Below are 16990 nucleotides of genomic sequence, written 5' to 3'. Positions count from 1 at the left end.
AGGTGAGAGGCTGGGGAGGGACGCAGACCTGGGGGCGGGGTTTCCTCCTGGCCCACCCTTCCCCCCAGGTCAGGTTGGCTTCCGCTCCCCGCGCACCCATGGTCTCCACGTAGTCCTTGAACCTCTCGGAGGGCAGGACCTTCTCCTGGGCGAGGCTCTGGGCGTTGCCCAGGTCGACGACCTTGAGTAAGTTGTATTCGGTGACGATCATGTTCTCGGACCTGAGGTCCAGATGCAGAATGCGCTGGGCGTGCAGGTACTGGGCGGCGCTAAGCATCTGCCATAGGTAATCCTTCACCTCCGACTCTGAGTAGGAGACCCTGGGGGCGCGTGAGAAGAGGGGCTCGGCTCTGTCCACGGCAGAAGGGGCGCGGAGACACAAGCCCTGCCCGTGGGCTTGGGAGGGGCACCCCCGCTCTGCTAAAGTTCCGGGACGTGGGCTGGTCGGTGGAGGCGGAGCCCGGAGGTGGTACGCACCGCGCGCCCCTCCGCGCTCCGACGCTCGTTACATTCCCGCCCCGGGACCAGCAGGCAGGCCACCCCTCACCTCTCCGCCAGGCAGGGGAGCAGCTCGGGTCCCGAGCAAAGTTCCAAGATGAGGACCAGGTGCCGGGGGCTGAGGTAGGCGGCCTGCAGCTGGGCCAGGTGCGGGTGGCGCAGGCTCTTGAGAGCCTCGTATTCGCGCAGTACGGCAGTCCTGTCCTCGGGGCGATAGGGAACGATCTTCGCGGCCAGCGCGCGTCCACTGGCCTTCTCCCGGCACTGCCGCACCACGCTGAAGCGGCCCCTGGGCGAGGGGGCACCGGCCAGGCTTGTGAGGACACCCCCCACGCACCCTCCTTCCCAGTATCAGTAAAGCAAGCCCAGCGGGAGGTGACCAGAGCCTTCCGGGAAGGGGGAGGACGGCACAGAGGCTCTGAACCAAACTTGGGTGGAGGCGCCAAGTGGGGAGGGAGGCCGGGCCAGCGGGGTGGTGGGCTGTGGCGGGGAGGTCCGCCTTCCCTTTACCTTCGGATCTGCGTCTGGAAGGCGAACGTCTGCGTGCTGGGGAGGGGCTGGGCTGGCCTCGAGGCGCTGCTCTCCTCCTCAGAGGCTACGGGAGAAGGAGTCAGTGACGGAGGCACCCCTCCAGCCCCAGCTCCCCCCACCTCGTCTCCTCTCCCCCTTCCCAGGCACCCTGACAGGGGCCCTTCTGTGAATCCCCACACTTTGACCTCATTCCTTGGGCCATGGAGATGCAGGGACCTACAGGTTAAACCAAACTTTCCCAGTGGCAGTCCCGGGGGCTCAGTCCCTTAAGCGTCTGACTCTTGATTTCTGCTTTTGTCATGATCTCATGGTTGGTGAGTTCAAATCCGCAGCTCAGAGCCTGCTTAGGATTCTCTCTCCCTTTCTCTGCCCCTCCCCTGCTCATGTTCTTTCTCTCTCAAAAATAAATAAAACAAAAATAAATTTAAAAAGCATCCCAGAGAGTACGTGTGACTGGAGTGGCAGCGCATGGCCACCGCCCCGCCCAGCAGGCTCACCCAGGTGGCTGGGCCCTCCCAGGAGGACTGGCTCTGAGGGGCTGCTGTAAGGACCCATGCCCGCCTTGCTGACGCAGGCCGTTCGGAAGATGTATGTGCCGCCCCTCGAAAGCTTGCTGGCACCGTAGCAGCAGTCGAAGATGTCAGAAGCCAGGGTGTTCCAGCTGCCACCTGGGCCACACAGGAGGGGCATGGGTGAGCACTAGTCCAAGGCCCCCCTCCCCAGGGCCAAGGGGTGGACAGACCCCTCCCAGAGGGAGCACGGAGTTGGCTGGGCTCTGCCTGAGGCCACCCAGCCAGGCAGGCTTCCCCGATGGGCACCCGGGGGCCACCGGGACGGCTCGCACCTTCCAAGCTGCACTGCACAATGTAGGTCACGGGGCCGTATGACTCCACGGGTTTCCAGACCAGCAGCACCCCATCGGCATATACCTCCCCGATGTCTGGGCGGGGGGAAGACGAGGGGCGCTCTGCGGGGCCACAGTCAGCAGTCAGGGTGGGGGGGGCCTTTCCAGGGCTTCCGATGCAGCTCAGAGCCCCTGCCCGCCCCGCCTTGCCCTCCTACACCTGCAGCCAGGACCCTGAGCCCACCATCCCCTAGTCCCATTCGTTCGGGGTCCCCTTCCAGCACTGACCAGTAAGTAGAAGGGCCCAGGGCCTCCTGTGGTGGGGGCCTTGGTAGGTGTGTACCCTGCCAGGCTCCCTTCCCACCATGTACTCAGGAAGCCCGTAGAGTGGCCCTCAAAGACAGCCCTCTGCCAGTGCCAGGCCCCCTACAGGGAGGCCTGTCCTGGCTGCTCAGGTTCACCTAACATCTGCTGGTTGGCCATTGCTGAGAATCAAGCCAGGGCCCGAGAGCTGCACCCACAGCTCCTGTTTGGCGTCCCCTGCACTGTTTTTGAGATCATAGTTTGACCATAATAGAAATACAAAATGGGAAGCAGCCTGGTCCTCCATTGGCTAGAAGAACTGGGAGGGGGGGTATCATGTGAAATGCAAGGAGAGGAGCCCCCCCCCCCGCCGCCCAGAAGGGCAGGGGAGAGGGCTGGGCCAGGTGGGCCACCCTGCCTCCTGCCTTCTGCCTCCCATCCTGGGGGTTCCAGCCTGCAGAGCGGACTCCTACCCTCTGTGGCCCCTCCAGGCCTGGCAGTGTGCTGGGGTGTGCACAACTGGCTGGTGAGCGTCACATTCTGTAGGCCTCCAGCAGAGGGGCCCGGCATAAACCCACCTTCAAAGTGATAAGGGGTCTCCAGGCACCCCAGAAGAGTCTCATCCCCTCCCCCGCCTCCGTGGGCCTGGAGGAAACCTCCAGAAGGAGGCAGTGGCATGTGGGGTGGCCCCTCTCCCTGTCCCCCCCCAGAGGGCCTGGCACGGTGCACCCACCTGCCTTCCGGAGGACGGCCGTGGTGGCCGCAGTCCCCAGTGTGTTGTGAACACTGCACGTGTATACTCCCAGGTCATCAGCATTCACCACCAGGATGGTCAGGAGCTGGAAATTCTTGAGTGTGGAGGAGATAAGGATGCGGCTGCTACTCTCCAGGGGAGTCCCATCTGCATCAGGACAGAGCACACCTGGGGAGCAGCTCGAATATGCACCCTGCCTGGAGACCGGTGCCCTCCTGGGGCCTCAGGTTCCCTCTGTACAGTGAGAGCAGTGCCCTCCTCCTTCCTGCACCCCAGCCCCAGGACACCTCCTTACCTTTGCTCCAGGTGGCCTGTGCAGCTGGCTGTGCTGACACTTGGCAGGCAAGAGTCACTGACTGGCCCAAGACCACCATTTCATCTGAGAGCTCCCTTAGAAAGGATGGCGCTGGGGAGCATGAAGGGAGGCAGGGGAGCCTTCAGAGATGATCCCCAACCTGAGAACCTGGACCCCTGAGGCGGGGATGCTGGGGAAGCCCACCCTCACTCAGCTCATCTTCAACACTAGCACCTGCCCCAGAAAGTCCTCCAGAACTGCCCCAATAATGGGACCAGAGCACCCCCCTTCACCCATCTGGGCTCCAGCCGCCGTGGATGTAAGCTTGTCTCCCACACTGGTCTGGGCACTGAGGAGGGGCTCCCATCCCCCACAGCTGGGTCCCCTCAGCTGCAGTGTGGCTCGGCCCCCCAGGGCAGCACACCCACCTCGGTCCTTGCTTTTCAGGCCCAGCCGAAAGGAAGCCAGGCCTGCCTTCTTCCTGGGGGGGCTCTCTTTCTCCAGACCTGCAGGGAGGAGGCCTCCAGAAGTCACACCTAAGGGACCCAGCTGCCACCCACAGTGGACTCCCACATGGGGCACAAGAGCCCAGATCCCACAGACTTTTGTTGCAAATGAGCTAAATTTGCTGCAGAGACCACCCCCTTCTGACCCCTGTCAGGATCAGCCTGTCCTGGGCAAGGGCACCAGGGACAGGTAAGACGGGGGCCACAGGTGCCTGGGGAGGCCAGGACTGGGTTGATTCTCTTTGTACCAGTGTCTCCAAGCCTCCTCATGTCCCAACACAGGGACCTCAGATGCACACGGGGGTTGCGGGTTGAGGCCACACAGGAGACCTCAGAAACAGAGGCCCCCATGTGGGGCAGGGGAGAGGACCCTGGAGCAGAGTGGCTTCTGTGTCACCCAGCTCTTCCCAGCCGCGGAGGCGAGGTGCCCCAAAGTGCAAACAAGACACCTACTACCTGCAGGGAGGGGGTGGAGTGGGGTGGGGAAGTCACCTTCCGGCCTGCCCCTCAGGAGGCGGGAGATGTGGGCCACCGAGGCCCTCACCCTCCTTCGCAGTCCCAGCTCCAGGGGCTCCTCCAGCGTGTGTCTCCTGGGGAGGTAGAAGAGGCCACCGGAGGGGGGTGACCATTTCCGCTTCCTACTGCCAGTGGCCTCCCCGAGCAGGGTCTCCATGTCCTCTGGCTCCTCTGTGATCTGCAGGCTGGCTGGTGGACTCAGTGCGCCTGGCCAGGGCCACGTGGCCTCTGGGAACTCAGCCAGCTCCTCCTCTGCCTCGGATTCCGGGGAGGAAGGTGACTCTGGTTCCACAGGCTTGGGGACCTTCCTGAAGATCATGAACTCGAAAGGGAGGTACTTGATGTCATACAGGTCAGACAGGTTGAGGTAGGCAGGCTCCACCTCTGAGATGTCCAGGGACAAGGTGTCCGCTGCTTCTGAGTCCCCAGACAGGTCTCGGATCTGCACCAGGGACACCTGGGAGCCCCTGCCGAAGTCTTCCCACGAGCTCAGCTCTGGGGAGGCCCTTGGGGGTGCCCCGCTGCCCTCGGGAAGGGGCGCTGCGCTGGCCTGGGGGGGTGGGCTCTGAGCCCCAGTGTCATCATGCTCCTCTGAGGACTGAGAGGTAGCCCAGGCCATCCTGGCCCACAGGGGACCCTGCCCCAGCATGCCTCCTGCATCCCCACCAAAGGCAAAGGTGCCATAACCCGCCACTCCTGCGTAGCCACCACGTTGCCCCAGGGAGAACTTCCGCATGGTGGCCTGCTCCTGAGGCCGTTGTGGGCTGGGCTCCGGTTCTGATGCATCCTCCAGCTCCAGGGTGGCATCCTGGGAGGGACCAGGCCCCGTGCCCACCTGGGAAGCCAGCCCTGAGGAGCTAGGGGGACTCAGCCTCCCAGGGAGACAAGTGTCCTTTGGACCCTCCATAGAGCCTGGCTGGCAGCTTTCTTGGGCTGGGGAGAGGGGAGCCTGGGTCTCCCCTGAGAGGAAGGGGCTGGAGGATGCCCAGAGGGGCCCCGTGCACTGCTCTGAAGGGAAGGAGCCAGAAAGTTGTGGTGTAACAGCCTTAAGGGGTTGACAGCCTTGCAGGGGAGCGGAACCCCACTGGGGATGGAAGGAAGGGGCGGGCTGTTCCCTACAGCTGTCCTGGGATGACCCCTCTTGCTGAGCAGACCCTGGGAGGCCCCCTATGGATGGCAATAGTCTTGGCCCCTGCTGGGATCCCTCTGGACGCTGCATCTCCTGGGCACATGTGACCCCTCCTGGCAGGCTCTCCCCTGAGGCTATCTGGAGGCCTGAGAGGCCTGGGGCAGGGCACTGCCCCCGGCCACAGGCCTCAGTGGAGGAGCTGGCGGAGTGTGGCTGGTCGAGCTCCAGGGATCGGCTGCGGCTGGGTGCCACTCGGGCGCTGGAGCCAGGCAGCCGCAGGGCGGTCTCGAAGGAGGGCGCTTTGGCCATCAGAGCGGCCTGCTCCTCCCGGGCGGCCTCCTCCTCCAGCGCGCGATGCTCCAGCAGCGGCTCCCGCAGGCCGGGCAGGGCCTTTGCGAAGTAGCCGCCCTTGAGCAGGTGCCTCCGCCGGGCGGGGTGCCGCCTGCCGCCCATGGCGGGGCCTCCGCGCTCCGGGGCCTCGCCTGCCTGCTGGTAGAAGAGGCTGCGGATGACACTCTGGCGGGGAACGCAGCCCGGGGTAGCAGGCACCTCTGCACCTGGGGGCGACGCCGGCCGAGGCGCGGCGGCGGCAGATGCGCAAGCCTCGGCCTCCTCCGGCAGGCTAGCGGATGGCCGCAAGAAGCCCCGCGGGTGCAGCAGCGGGGAGTGGGTCACCGGAGAGGGCGGCAGCGATTTGGCCCGGGCGAAGGGTGCCAGCTCGTTGTCGGAGGACGAGGACGAGCTGCTGGAGGCGGCGCTGGCGCCTTCGTGCAGGTGCCGGGCCACCCCGAGGGACGGGCTGTCGGGCGGGCCCTGGAGCAGCTCGGGAATGGAGCGCATCACCAGGATGGACTTGTAGCTCATCAGGGAGCGCTGGGGGTTGCGGGGGACAGGGGCGCGTCAGCCGCGTGTCCGCCCGCTTTGCGGCTCCTAGTGGTCCCTGAAGGGGCACCCAGGAACTGGAGCGCGTTACAAGCTCCACTCTTCATCCCCTAGGGCTGTGTCATTCTGTTCCTGCCCAGGCTGGGGCATTGCGCGTGGCACGCACCTCCTCCCAGACCCGCCCCGGGGGCTCAGAGAGCGCATGCCCCAGCCTGGCTTCCCTTTCTCCCAGGCCCTGCGGGGAAGCACAGCCAGCCCTGAGGGCCTGGTTTCTTTGCGGGCCTCCAGCCCCCACCTCGCAGCTCTGCCCCCTCTTCAGCATCTTTTGGGGGGGTCTAACCCTAACCCTCACCCCCTCCGCGAGGCTGCACTGCTCACCTGCCAGCGGCTGCGGGCTAGCAGGAACTTGAGTTGCTTGGTGTTGATGAAGTGGGCTTCCTCCGCGGGCACGGACTTCTGAGAGGGCCCAGGTGACAGGGACGGTGAGGGCAGACCCTGGTGCACCCTGTGGTCCACGTAGACCTCCGCCTCCCCAGCCCCATGGCCTGTTTCCCTCCCTGTGCAGGCCTGCTTGGGCTCAGCCTGCTCACCTGGAACCAAGGGTGGGCCAGGCACTTGGCTGCGCTAGGTCGGGCCCTGCGAGGAGAAGAAGGCCAGGGGTCAGGCCAGGTGGTCAGCTGCCCCAGGGGCAGGCCTGTGAGAACCCGGGGCGGGAAAGGGTGGCACACTCACTCTGGGGCCCTCTTCAGGGCAGCCTTGATAAATTCCTGGGCATCCTCGCTGAGGTGGGCAGCCATGGGGCTGCTCCAAGACACCCGCCCCTCCAGCACATTCAGGAGGGTGGCTCGGTCACTCTCACCGGCAAACGGTGACGAGCAGGTCAGGCTGAAAGCAGAGACATGACTTTGCCTTCAGAAGTGACCTGGATTTCTGGATGCATAGGGGGCAGGTGGCCAGAGCAAACAGTGCTGGGTCTTTTACAAGGCCCCCAGTGGCCACAGAGCCACTCCTATCCAGCCCTGAGAGTCCCAGAAATGGCCAATATTTGCCCAGAGATCCATGCTCAGCCTGGGACAAGGATCAAGGGTCAGCCTGGAGTATGTACCCAGCCTTAGCTTGAGGTGGGATCCAGACTCAATCTACACGAGCAGCCTCCTCGAGGGCAGCTGTAACTGTAATGAGGGAGCTCTGGGCAGACCCTTTAGGGAAACAGCTCAGTGCTTTGCCTGGTGACCCAGCCAAGCTCCTCTGGGCCACAGTGTGTAAGAAAAGAGCGCAGCAGAAACTACTTATCAGAGTTGGCTGACCGCTGGTTCCCATAATAGCTGCCCTGTGGGTCTTGGGTCTTTGATCTGGGAAGCAGCCAGTAGTGCACATGGCTTGTCATGGGTCTGATGGGGAAGGGATCGGCGCTTGGTTTCAGAGGGGGTGGTTGACAGAGGCAGGTGTCTGCTTACCTGAGATAGGAGATGACCCCCATGGCCCTGCAGGAGCAAAAGCACAGTCTTGAGTCATCCCATGCCTGGGCTTCGGGCAAAGGGTATGCTCAGAGTTGGGGGGTGTGGGAGGAGGGGCAGCGACTGTGTGTGGGGCAGGGGCTGCTGGCATCCCCAGTGGCCATTCACTTACCAGATGTCCGAGGCCTCGCTCACGGGAGTCTGCTCAATGATCTCAGGGGATACAAACTCTGGGGAGCCATACTTGCTGTATTGTGGCTCTGCTGGGGTGATTTTTTGGGCAAAGCCGAAGTCGCAGATTTTAATGTCCTCCCGAGCAGGATGCACCATCAGGATATTTGGGGGCTGTGAGACACAGTCAGGGAGAGGGGAGGCCATGCCCTAAGGAGGGGGCTCCCAGGGCCGCAGGGAACACACAGGGGTCTGTGAAGGGCTGTCCCAAGGCAACGGTGATGCCGGTGGGACAGTGGGCAGTCTTGGGGTAGGTTTTAGTGCTATTTGGGGACAGCTTCCAGTTCATCCAAGCTGTACCCCACCTGATATCACTCTGCATCCCCAGAGAGTCTGGAAGTGCTAGACTTGCATCTACCCGCCCCCTATGTTCAGGGTCCCTCCCTGGTCCCTGCAGGGCCCCAAGAAGGTCAAGCACCTTTATGTCCAAATGGAGAATGCTCTGGCCGTGCAGATAATGCAGCCCTTCTGCCAGCTGCTGGATGTACACCTTGACCTGGAACCGAGGCCAGGGCTCAGAGGAGGGCCATCCTTCACCTACTGCTCCACTCACCCCCAGATCTGAGCTGGGCACGGATCCCACGGGGCAGGTGGTGTGCAAAGCCTCCCAGAGCCCAAGGCCAGAGGATTCCTCCAGCCCGGAAAGCAGATGGGCCTGACCAAAGCCGGAAGCACCTGGTGTCTCAGGAGGGAGGGCCCCACCAGCCAGGTGGTGACTGGGAGAGGAAAGCAGTGGCCCCCCGGGGAAGGGGGGTGCATGGAAGGGCTTAGAGAGCCCTACTGAGGAACTACCACACCCCATGAGGCCCTGGGGAACCCCAGAAGGTTTCCAAGCTGGGGCGTGCTGGGTGTGGCCAGGGAAAACAGGAGACCGTGCAGTTACCTCAGCCTCAGTCACCACACTCTTCTTGAACAGCCGGTCCAGCAGCTCCTCTGAGGAACACCTGGGGCTTAGGTCAAGGAAAGCTCTGGAGTCTGGAACCCACCTGGCCCCACACACACCTCCTATCTTGGGGTGGGGGTGGGGGCCAAGCTGGGGAGGTTGGTGCTCAGACTGTGGAGGGTGGGAGGGACAGGGACCCCAAGGAGGGGGGCCAAGGTCAGCGGACAGCAGCAGAGTGGGAGGGGTGAGTAGGGCATGTGCACCCCTCCCTGGAGCTCGGGTAGGCTGCCTGAGGACCCTCAGCATTAGCGCTGAGTGTGGCCCATAAGTCTGACCTCCTTGCTGGGCAAGGCCCCGTGGAGCGTGGGATGGCCCAGTGAGGGCTTGTCTTGGACCCTGTGACACAGCTCTGCCAAAATTCCTGAGCCAATGGACCTCGAGCTACAAGGCCAGGGCTGTGTCCAGGAATAGCAGAACAGGCCCTGCTGGGGCCCTCGGACCTATGCCTGCCAAGGGTCTGCGTGCGCGCCCCTTTTCTCTGGCCTGGCTGTGGGATACAGCTCCAGGACAAGGATCAGGGTCTTCCGGGTCTCAAACTGGTCAAGCAGCCCTGTGACCAGCGGGTGGCTGAGCGTGGCCAGGATGTCCCTCTCGCGGTACGCCTGAGTGCGCGTCCTGCTCCGCAGGGGGATGAACTTGGCCGCGCAGAACATCTGGTTTCCCTTGTGCTGCACCCTCTTCACGAAACCGAACACGCCCCTGGGAGGAGGGGAGCCACGCTGGGGGCGCGCGCTGGTTCCCCAGGACGGGGTTGGAGGAGCGGTGGAGCTCCGGAGAGCAGTGCTCACGAGGGTCCTCCAGGGAAGGAGGTTTCTGGGGGACTGGGTTCTGGGTGGGGGTGCCCGTGCCATTGGGTCAGCGGGAGGGGTGGAGCTCCTGAGAGGCGGAATTTCCGGAGAACAGGGGGGCGGGAAAGGAGGGTGCTTCGTGGACGGCGGGGTCCCGAGGCGCAGGGGTTCCAGGGGATACTGGGGGCTCCCTGGAGAAAGCTGGTGCTCCGTGGGGGCGGGGTGCCGGGAAGCTGGGGCTCCCGGGGGGCTGGGGGCGGGGACTTGAAGGAAGGGGCTCTGGGAGGTGGAGGTTGAGGGGCAGAGTTCAGGGGACGCAAGGGTCCCCGGGGACCAAGGATTCCAGGGGTGCTGGGGGCTCCCGGGGAGAAGGCAGGTGCTCCGTGGAGGGTGGGGTTCCTGGGGCGCAGGGGTTCCCGGGTCGCAGGGTTTCCAGGATCCTGGGGGTTCCGGGGGCGGAGACTGGGAGGAAAGAGCTCTGGAAGGCGGGGGCTGAGGGATGGAATTCCAGGGATTCAGGGGTCCCCGGGGGCGCAGGGGTTCCAGGAGGTGCTGGGGGCTCTCAGGGCGGAGAGTGGGGGGAAGGGGCTCTGGGACGCGGGGGTGTCGAGGAGCGGCCCTCTCCTGGGGCTGCGTTTGTGAACAATACCTTCCAATTTCCTCCTTGACCTCATAGAAAGAGTGCAGCTTCCTTCGATAGCTTTGCTTCTCAGTGTCAGGATCGCTGTCTCCTGTAGTCGAAGAGCGGGAGTCGTAGGTGTAACTATGTCCACTTACCCCCAACTGGAGCGTGTCTGTGCTGGACGGCCTATGCTGGAGCCTGAGAGAGGCCGCAGACCACCCCCGTCCCATGCCCTCGAGGAGGGTTCCCTGGACTCACCCCCGTGGACCACCAGCTCCGCTTTACACAGCACCTGGCCACCAGCGTTTTGGGCCAGGCAGGTGTAGACGCCTGCGTCCTGCTGGGTCACGTCCCTTAGCACCAGGGAGTAGGTAGTCCCTTCCCGCTGCTGGCTGAGCCTGGCGCCGTCCACCACCTGGGCATCATCCTGGGGGCACAGGCGGGCGGGGCAGCTGTCAGCCCAACCGGGGGGTATGGACTCTATCCCTCCCCCGCCCTACTGCAAGTGCTTTGCTGGCGGGTGGGAATGCTACACACTCGCCAGTCCCGGCCCCCAGCCCGGTGCCTGTCCCTACCCGGTACCAGGTCACTGTGGGCTGCGGGTTGCCCTCGATGACCGCTTGGAACTGCGCGGTGCTGCCCCTCTGTGCCTGCACGTCTTCGATGGTGACCTGCATGGATGGGGGCCCTGGGGTGCAGGAGGGAGCCCATGGAGAGAGGTCCAGGCTGTGTCATCAGCCCACATTGAGTCTTGGAGCTGGGCCTTGCAGTCAGAGACTGCCCCCCTACAGTGGGCCAGCATTGACCACCCACCCACGCCTGTCCTGATACCCCCAAGCCTTGTGATACGCCCTGGGGCAACAAGAGCCCACCTGCCTCCCTAATGGGGGCGCCCCCCTCCTGACTCTGCCCAGGCCCCTGATGGTCAGGAAGTGCCTCCTTCCCACGAGCCTCTGTCTCTCCTAGCTGTCCAAGGGCAGGGCGTGCAGAGCATGTTGACGCCTGCTGGAGAAGGTGGCCCCCAGCAAACAGTTCACTACCTTCAGCCCCTCAACCCTCCCAGGTGACAGCCCTCACCTCTCCCTGGGGGGACACGGGCAGAGAGCTCCCCACCCCTGCCCCGCCCCAGCAAGGCTGGGACAGGCCAGGTGGCTCTGCAGGTTCCTCTGCACGAGTGTCCCTCCCCTGGTCCAGGGCACTGGGAGCACACACAGACATGACCCACTAAGCCCCCGCCTACTTGTGGCACCCGTGTCGCTGGCCTGGTACACGTATGTCCGATGCGTGGTCTCCATGAACACCTGGCTGTGGATGTCCCATAGGTCCACTGCTCCTGCTCCCGGCCAGGCTGTACCCTCCATCCTGTGGTCATGGAGCTGGATGAGTGTCTGCTCTTCTCCTACACCCCTGGAGTGTGGGCGGCTCTGCCTCCTCCCCACTGCACTACAGCAGACTTTTAGAGATGGGATGCACAAAGAGGGGACCCAGCCCCGGGTGAGGTGAGGGCTCCACCCCTCACCCTGAGAGCAGTCTCTCCTCTGTGCCCTGACCCTGGGATGTCCCCTCATGAACTGCCCCCACCCAGCACGCCAAGCAGGTTACCGGATGGGCACAGTGCGTCCCTGGGCCTCAGCATGGGCCCCCAAGTCCTGCTCCTGGCCCTCCTGGGGGAGAGGCTCTGGCACCTTCTGAGGCTCAGCTGGTAGGAGACAGGGGCTTAGTGAGAGGGCGCTTGGGATGGAGCTGGGACTGCCCCTCACTATGTGTCCCCATGTCATCCTGCAGGCCCAGAGAGTGGGAGCACAAGGCGGAGGAGGGACTGTGGGAGCGCAGGGCCCCTGTGGGTAAGAACAGACAGGGACTACCCTCCTCCAAACCCAGGGGTCCTGACCTCCCCACAGAGCCCAGAAGCCAATGCACCTTCCTGTCCTAGCTTCTGGCCTGGGCCATCAGCCACACGACAGGGTCCCAGCTACCCAGACAAGGGCCATTCTGACAGCCAGGTGCAGCAGCTTCTGGGGGGGAGGGGCCCCAAGGCAACATCCCTGGGGGGGCTCTCATCAGGCCAGGGTGGTGGTGAGGGGGTCTACCTCTCCTCTCCTTCCTCCTCCCTCTCCCTCCTCCTCCTTTCTTCCTCCTTCTCCTCCCTCTCCTCCTCCCTCCCCTCCTCTGTCTTCCTCCCTCCTCCTTCCCCTTCCTCCCTCCTCCATCTCCTCCTCTCTCTTCTCTCTTCTTCCTCCTCTCTCTTCTTCTTCCCCCTCCCTCCTCCTCCTCCTCCTCTCCATCTCCTCCCTCACCTCCTCCTCCCTCCTTTTTCTTCTCCTCCCTCCTCCCACTCCTCCTCTTCCCCCCCTCCTCCCCCCCCTCCTTCTCACCTACCCAGAAGCACAGGGCACTCAGGCTCTGTGCCCAGGGCTAACCACCAAAGCCTCTGGCTTCCAGGACAGATGTACTCAGGGTAGGAAGAATCTCCCAGCACCCACCCCCTGCCTATAGCTTCACAGTTGGGGAGCCTGAGGCTGAGCTAAAGTGGGCCTTGTCCAGATCCCCCAGTGCATGGGGCCATTGGGATGTCAGGGTCCCCAGGGCTCTTCCCATTCACCTGAATAGGATGGATACCTGGGGTGGCCAAGGTTGAAGCCAGCACAGGGGGGACCCTGAGAGCAGGTGGCACTTTGTGGTCAGCCTGAGGCCACTGGGCCTCACCAGATGCATCTGCAACCTCCGGGCCTAGGAGTTTGGGGCCAGCCTCCTGGAGTTTGGGTGGCCCCCCAGGGCCAGGGATGGGGCCAGCGTGGTCCCCTGTGGAGGGTCCTGGAGCCTCGGGGCACACCAGTGTCCTTGGAACAGACGTGATCTCCTTGTCTGCTGGCTCCAGGGCAACTGGGGGAGGGGCGGCAGCATCTGTGGGAGAGGCGGGTCAGCGTGTAGGGGTGAGGCATGGCCTAGGCCCAAGAAGAGGGCTCCAGAAACCTTGTCCCAGTCCTCAGAGGCTGCCCCAGTGAGCTGACTCCAAGCTGCCCTTCCCACCAATCTGACCCACCACACACTCAAGGCAGTGAGCCCAGGACTTTTGAAAATGGGGGCTCCTCTGGGCACAGGTGGGTCTGGACACCTGGCCTCTGTCTTGGTCCTCCCCCTCAGTCTCAGTTCATCCCATACCTTCACCCTGGGACTGGCCTCCACACCATGGTCCACTCCAGACCCCAGGGTACTGGGCCACCCAGGCCCAAGGGAACCCAGCCCCACACTCTAGGGAAGCCTGGGAACAGCCTGATGCTGTCAGGGGCCAAGGGGTCCTTCCTGCCCTCCCAGGCCAGCCATGCATGGCAGCGGCCTCCCCTCCACTTGCAGCCTAGCCCCACTGAGGCCACTGTACCCTTGTTGGCTCCCTGCCTCTAGCTCCTGGTACATTTTCCTCCCCCACCTGGGGGCCATTCTTCCTATGGTCACACCACAGCCTCACACATGCCCAGGGATGCCTACCACTCCATTCCCAGCAGGTCCCCCCGCCTGGAGCTCTCCCCTCACCCCAGACTTTTTCTCTTGTTCATCTTCTGTATCCTCAGACTCTCCAAGCTGGAGAAGCGACTGTCAGTCTGCTGTCTGTGTGCCCTCAACGGCACTGGGACACGCGTCTCATCCTTCCCCAGTCCAAGGAGGTCAACAGACCCCGAACACATCACAGCCTCTGTGCCCATCTCACCAACAACTCCCCAGGCACAGAAGGTAGGGAGGGCTGCTCAGCCTCCAGAGGGATGGGAATGACCACTAGTCTTGTCACAAGGTAGCACCTGTCACCAGCCACACAGCCTATGTGAGCAAGCTACACCGGCAAGCTGTCACGCCCTCCACCCAGGGAGCCTAGGATGGGCCAGAACCCACAGGCTGGTGTCAGGTGCCCACCAAGGGCTGCTACTGGTGGTCCCCAGGGCCAGGCATAGAAGGCCCTCCCCAACAAGTCGCCGGAGCCACCAGGCAGAGAAGCAAGAAAGCAGAGAAGACACAGTGCAGGGAACCAGTTTATTATCATCATCGGGGCCATCTGATGGGCCACTTCCCATGCACAGACCCTGGTCCACCCTGCAGAAAGGCTCAGGAGGGCCTGCAAGGCTGTGCCCCGCACAGGCCTCCCAGAGGCCAAGACAAATGTTCATGGTGAAGATGCGGCTGGGGAGCCCCCACCTGAGAGGAAGACCAGGACCCTAGCCTGGAGCAGACAGGACAAACCTGACATCCCAGCCTTGTGAACATGGCCAGACAGATACAGTGTCCCTGACTTATGTCTAGAGCCCTGAGCCCAGAGCTGCAGTCCATGAGTCTCTCCAGCCTGTACTCTTCAGAGGCTTCTGTACTTTCTGAGACTCCAGATCTGTATGCAGTGTCCTCAGCCAGACCAGGCCTTGTGAGGTAGCAAGTGCCTGGGGTAGAAGGGGCAGGCAGGCTCCAGCCCTGAGTTCTTGGAGAGTGGAGGGGAGGATCAGAGCACACATATCCATGGGGCACTGGCTTCCTCCACACAGCCACACTGGCTGCATCAGGGTGCCTGACAGCCAAGCCCCTGACGCTTATGGCCTCAACCCTGGGAGGGGCTGGGGGCCTTGTCCCCATCTGGGTGGATGTGCAGAGTGACTGTCTCACCCACTGTCCCAAAGCTGACTGTCTGGGTGGAAACCTCTGTTTTGAAACTGCTCTGGCCACTGTCTGCAGACCGCTGGACCTGGGTGCAGAAGGATGGCTTCCAGGAGGTAGCACCCCCAGCCCGCAACTCCTGCACACAGAAGGAGACTCCACTGGGGCCAAGGACTTGAGGCCCTGACGGAGACACTTCCCGGTGACTGAAAAAGCTGGATGGGCCTCGTGGGCCCAGGGGACGCCCCACATTGAGCAGGACAGGCTGCCCCACAGTGGGCTCACTGATCTCTCTCTGAAGCACAGAGACCTCGCAGGGTGGGTCATCAGAAGGGCTGGGCACTGGGCCATGACAGCCGAAGGTCTCCCCCTCCCGGGGCACGTAATCCTCCAGGTCAGCCAGCGTCAGCACTCGGCCGTCGTGTGTGAGGACCTTGGGGTCACGGCTCCAAAGGCTGTTGGTGCCCTGAGGCTCCTCTATCAGGAGGGCACCTCCTTCCTCCATCTCCTCCAGGGGAGCCTCTTCTTCAGCTGCTTGGGGAGGGAAAGGTTCAGGGGTCTCCTCTGGCCCAGCGTCCATGCAGAAGGTGAGAGGCTCTCCAGCACTGACTATGGTTCTGCCCTGGGCCTGGGGCTCCTGAGCCAGTAACTTGTTGTTGGAATTGTTTGCATTGGGGTCTCCTGTGGGTGTCCCACCTGACATCGTGAAGAGGAGCCCTGTGGAGCTGTCGGGTGCCTCTCTGGCAGGAGATGCACCCCTGGAGCCCGTCTTCTTCACCTGGACTTCAATAGTCTCCTCGACCTCTACCCACTTGGGTTGGGGCCTCGTGCCCTGGGGCAGGGCCGGCGTGTGGGACTCAGGCTCTGTCACGTACAGCGTGGGCACAGTGGGCCTCCAGCCTGGTTCCACCTCAGGCTTTCGAGGCTGGCTGGCCCCCAGTGAGTAGAGCACCTCGGGGGCCAACTGGCCTGGCCTGGGTGGGCTGGCAGTGCGGCGAGAAGGTGAGCGGGAAGGGGACTTGTTGGGGGACCGGCGCCGGCCACGGGGGCTCTTCACCACGGTGGTGATGGTCTCCTCTCTGCGGGGAGAGGGCCAAGAGGAAATGTGCACAGAGACCTGCAGCCTTGCTCAGTGCCCGCACCATCAGCACATGCAGGGGCCACATGAGTGATAGGGTTAGTGTCCTCACAAGCAAGTGGTGACACTGCACAAACTCCTACACATGTGCTTGAGCCCAACCTCTGGAACCTACAGAGAACCAAGGAAACAAAGCACAAAGCCCCATCTGGCTAACCTCAAACTCTAGTGTGCATATCTCAAAACAAGAGTTGAGGCATTAGGGGAGGGCCATGCCACATTACAAGGTGCCTCAAAACCCCGGACTGAGACTGGTTTACAATGTCTCTGTGTGCTAGTCTCTCCTCCATTTATGACCATCTCACTTCGGAGATCCCAGTGCTTTTTGTGCAGTTAATGGGAAGGTATGCAGGGACATAGCCATATGGCCTTCCTTGTCCATCCCACCAGTGCCTTATGCTTTATATCATGTGGGTTACCCCAGTGAGCCCTCAGAGAGCAGGAGCCATCCATAACATGTAAATAATAGAGATGCTCCTTTCATGGATGAAATGTAGAGTTAATCTGTATAAAGCTCAGACACAGTCACATAGCTCCAGGGATGGGGTACTTACTACTACCCCATGTATTGTGGGGCAGCAACGTGCCTTGGGGGAGGAGGGAGGAAGTCGAGGAAGGGTTAACCCAGGATCTCACCAAATGTCTGATGATAAGATTCTCCATAACTTGGACAACTTCAGGCCCCTTGAGGAGGTCATAGGTCCATGGGGACCAACCAGAGTTTCCCAGCCATCTGGTCTTAGACCAGTTTTTCTTGCCTCCTGGCTTTTGCAAGCTTTTCCACAATCTCCACCTGCACACACCCTCTAGTGGAAGTCCTCCCCGATCATCCAGGTCAAAACCAATTCTGTCTTCTGTGGTTTCACTCAGCTCCAAACCTCTTGTGTAATTTAAGTAGCAACAACCCCAGCCTTGAAGGCA

General features: G+C 62.7%; 1 protein-coding gene across 48 annotated transcripts in view; it reads right to left on the bottom strand.

Annotated features, from left to right (window-relative positions):
• The window catches only part of OBSCN (obscurin, cytoskeletal calmodulin and titin-interacting RhoGEF), a 198606-nt gene that overhangs the window by 849 nt on the left and 180767 nt on the right, over nucleotides 1–16990 (bottom strand). For 45 of the 48 annotated variants that reach the window (XM_058740572.1, XM_058740604.1, XM_058740654.1 and 42 more), the window contains 23 exons: nucleotides 12919–13203; nucleotides 11902–11998; nucleotides 11540–11661; nucleotides 10875–10987; nucleotides 10558–10726; nucleotides 10327–10408; nucleotides 9388–9588; nucleotides 8830–8890; nucleotides 8365–8442; nucleotides 7888–8060; nucleotides 7716–7742; nucleotides 6991–7143; nucleotides 6849–6894; nucleotides 6637–6714; nucleotides 4224–6249; nucleotides 3654–3731; nucleotides 3226–3336; nucleotides 2910–3077; nucleotides 1874–1996; nucleotides 1527–1697; nucleotides 1009–1093; nucleotides 548–787; nucleotides 97–320 (listed from right to left, as the gene is read on the bottom strand). In XM_058740572.1, the coding sequence (XP_058596555.1) occupies nucleotides 97–320; nucleotides 548–787; nucleotides 1009–1093; nucleotides 1527–1697; nucleotides 1874–1996; nucleotides 2910–3077; nucleotides 3226–3336; nucleotides 3654–3731; nucleotides 4224–6249; nucleotides 6637–6714; nucleotides 6849–6894; nucleotides 6991–7143; nucleotides 7716–7742; nucleotides 7888–8060; nucleotides 8365–8442; nucleotides 8830–8890; nucleotides 9388–9588; nucleotides 10327–10408; nucleotides 10558–10726; nucleotides 10875–10987; nucleotides 11540–11661; nucleotides 11902–11998; nucleotides 12919–13203 (4911 nt within the window). Of the gene's footprint in view, nucleotides 1–96; nucleotides 321–547; nucleotides 788–1008; nucleotides 1094–1526; nucleotides 1698–1873; nucleotides 1997–2909; nucleotides 3078–3225; nucleotides 3337–3653; nucleotides 3732–4223; nucleotides 6250–6636; nucleotides 6715–6848; nucleotides 6895–6990; nucleotides 7144–7715; nucleotides 7743–7887; nucleotides 8061–8364; nucleotides 8443–8829; nucleotides 8891–9387; nucleotides 9589–10326; nucleotides 10409–10557; nucleotides 10727–10874; nucleotides 10988–11539; nucleotides 11662–11901; nucleotides 11999–12918; nucleotides 13204–14308; nucleotides 16011–16990 lie in introns of those variants that run through there. The other 3 variants (XR_009264959.1, XM_058740780.1, XM_058740774.1) reach the window with 2 other exon arrangements.

The sequence above is a fragment of the Neofelis nebulosa genome, chromosome 1 (assembly GCF_028018385.1).
Source record: "Neofelis nebulosa isolate mNeoNeb1 chromosome 1, mNeoNeb1.pri, whole genome shotgun sequence".
Lineage (NCBI taxonomy): Eukaryota > Metazoa > Chordata > Mammalia > Carnivora > Felidae > Neofelis > Neofelis nebulosa.
Note: the sequence above shows the minus strand (reverse complement) of the source record. Positions and strands in the feature narration are given on the sequence as shown.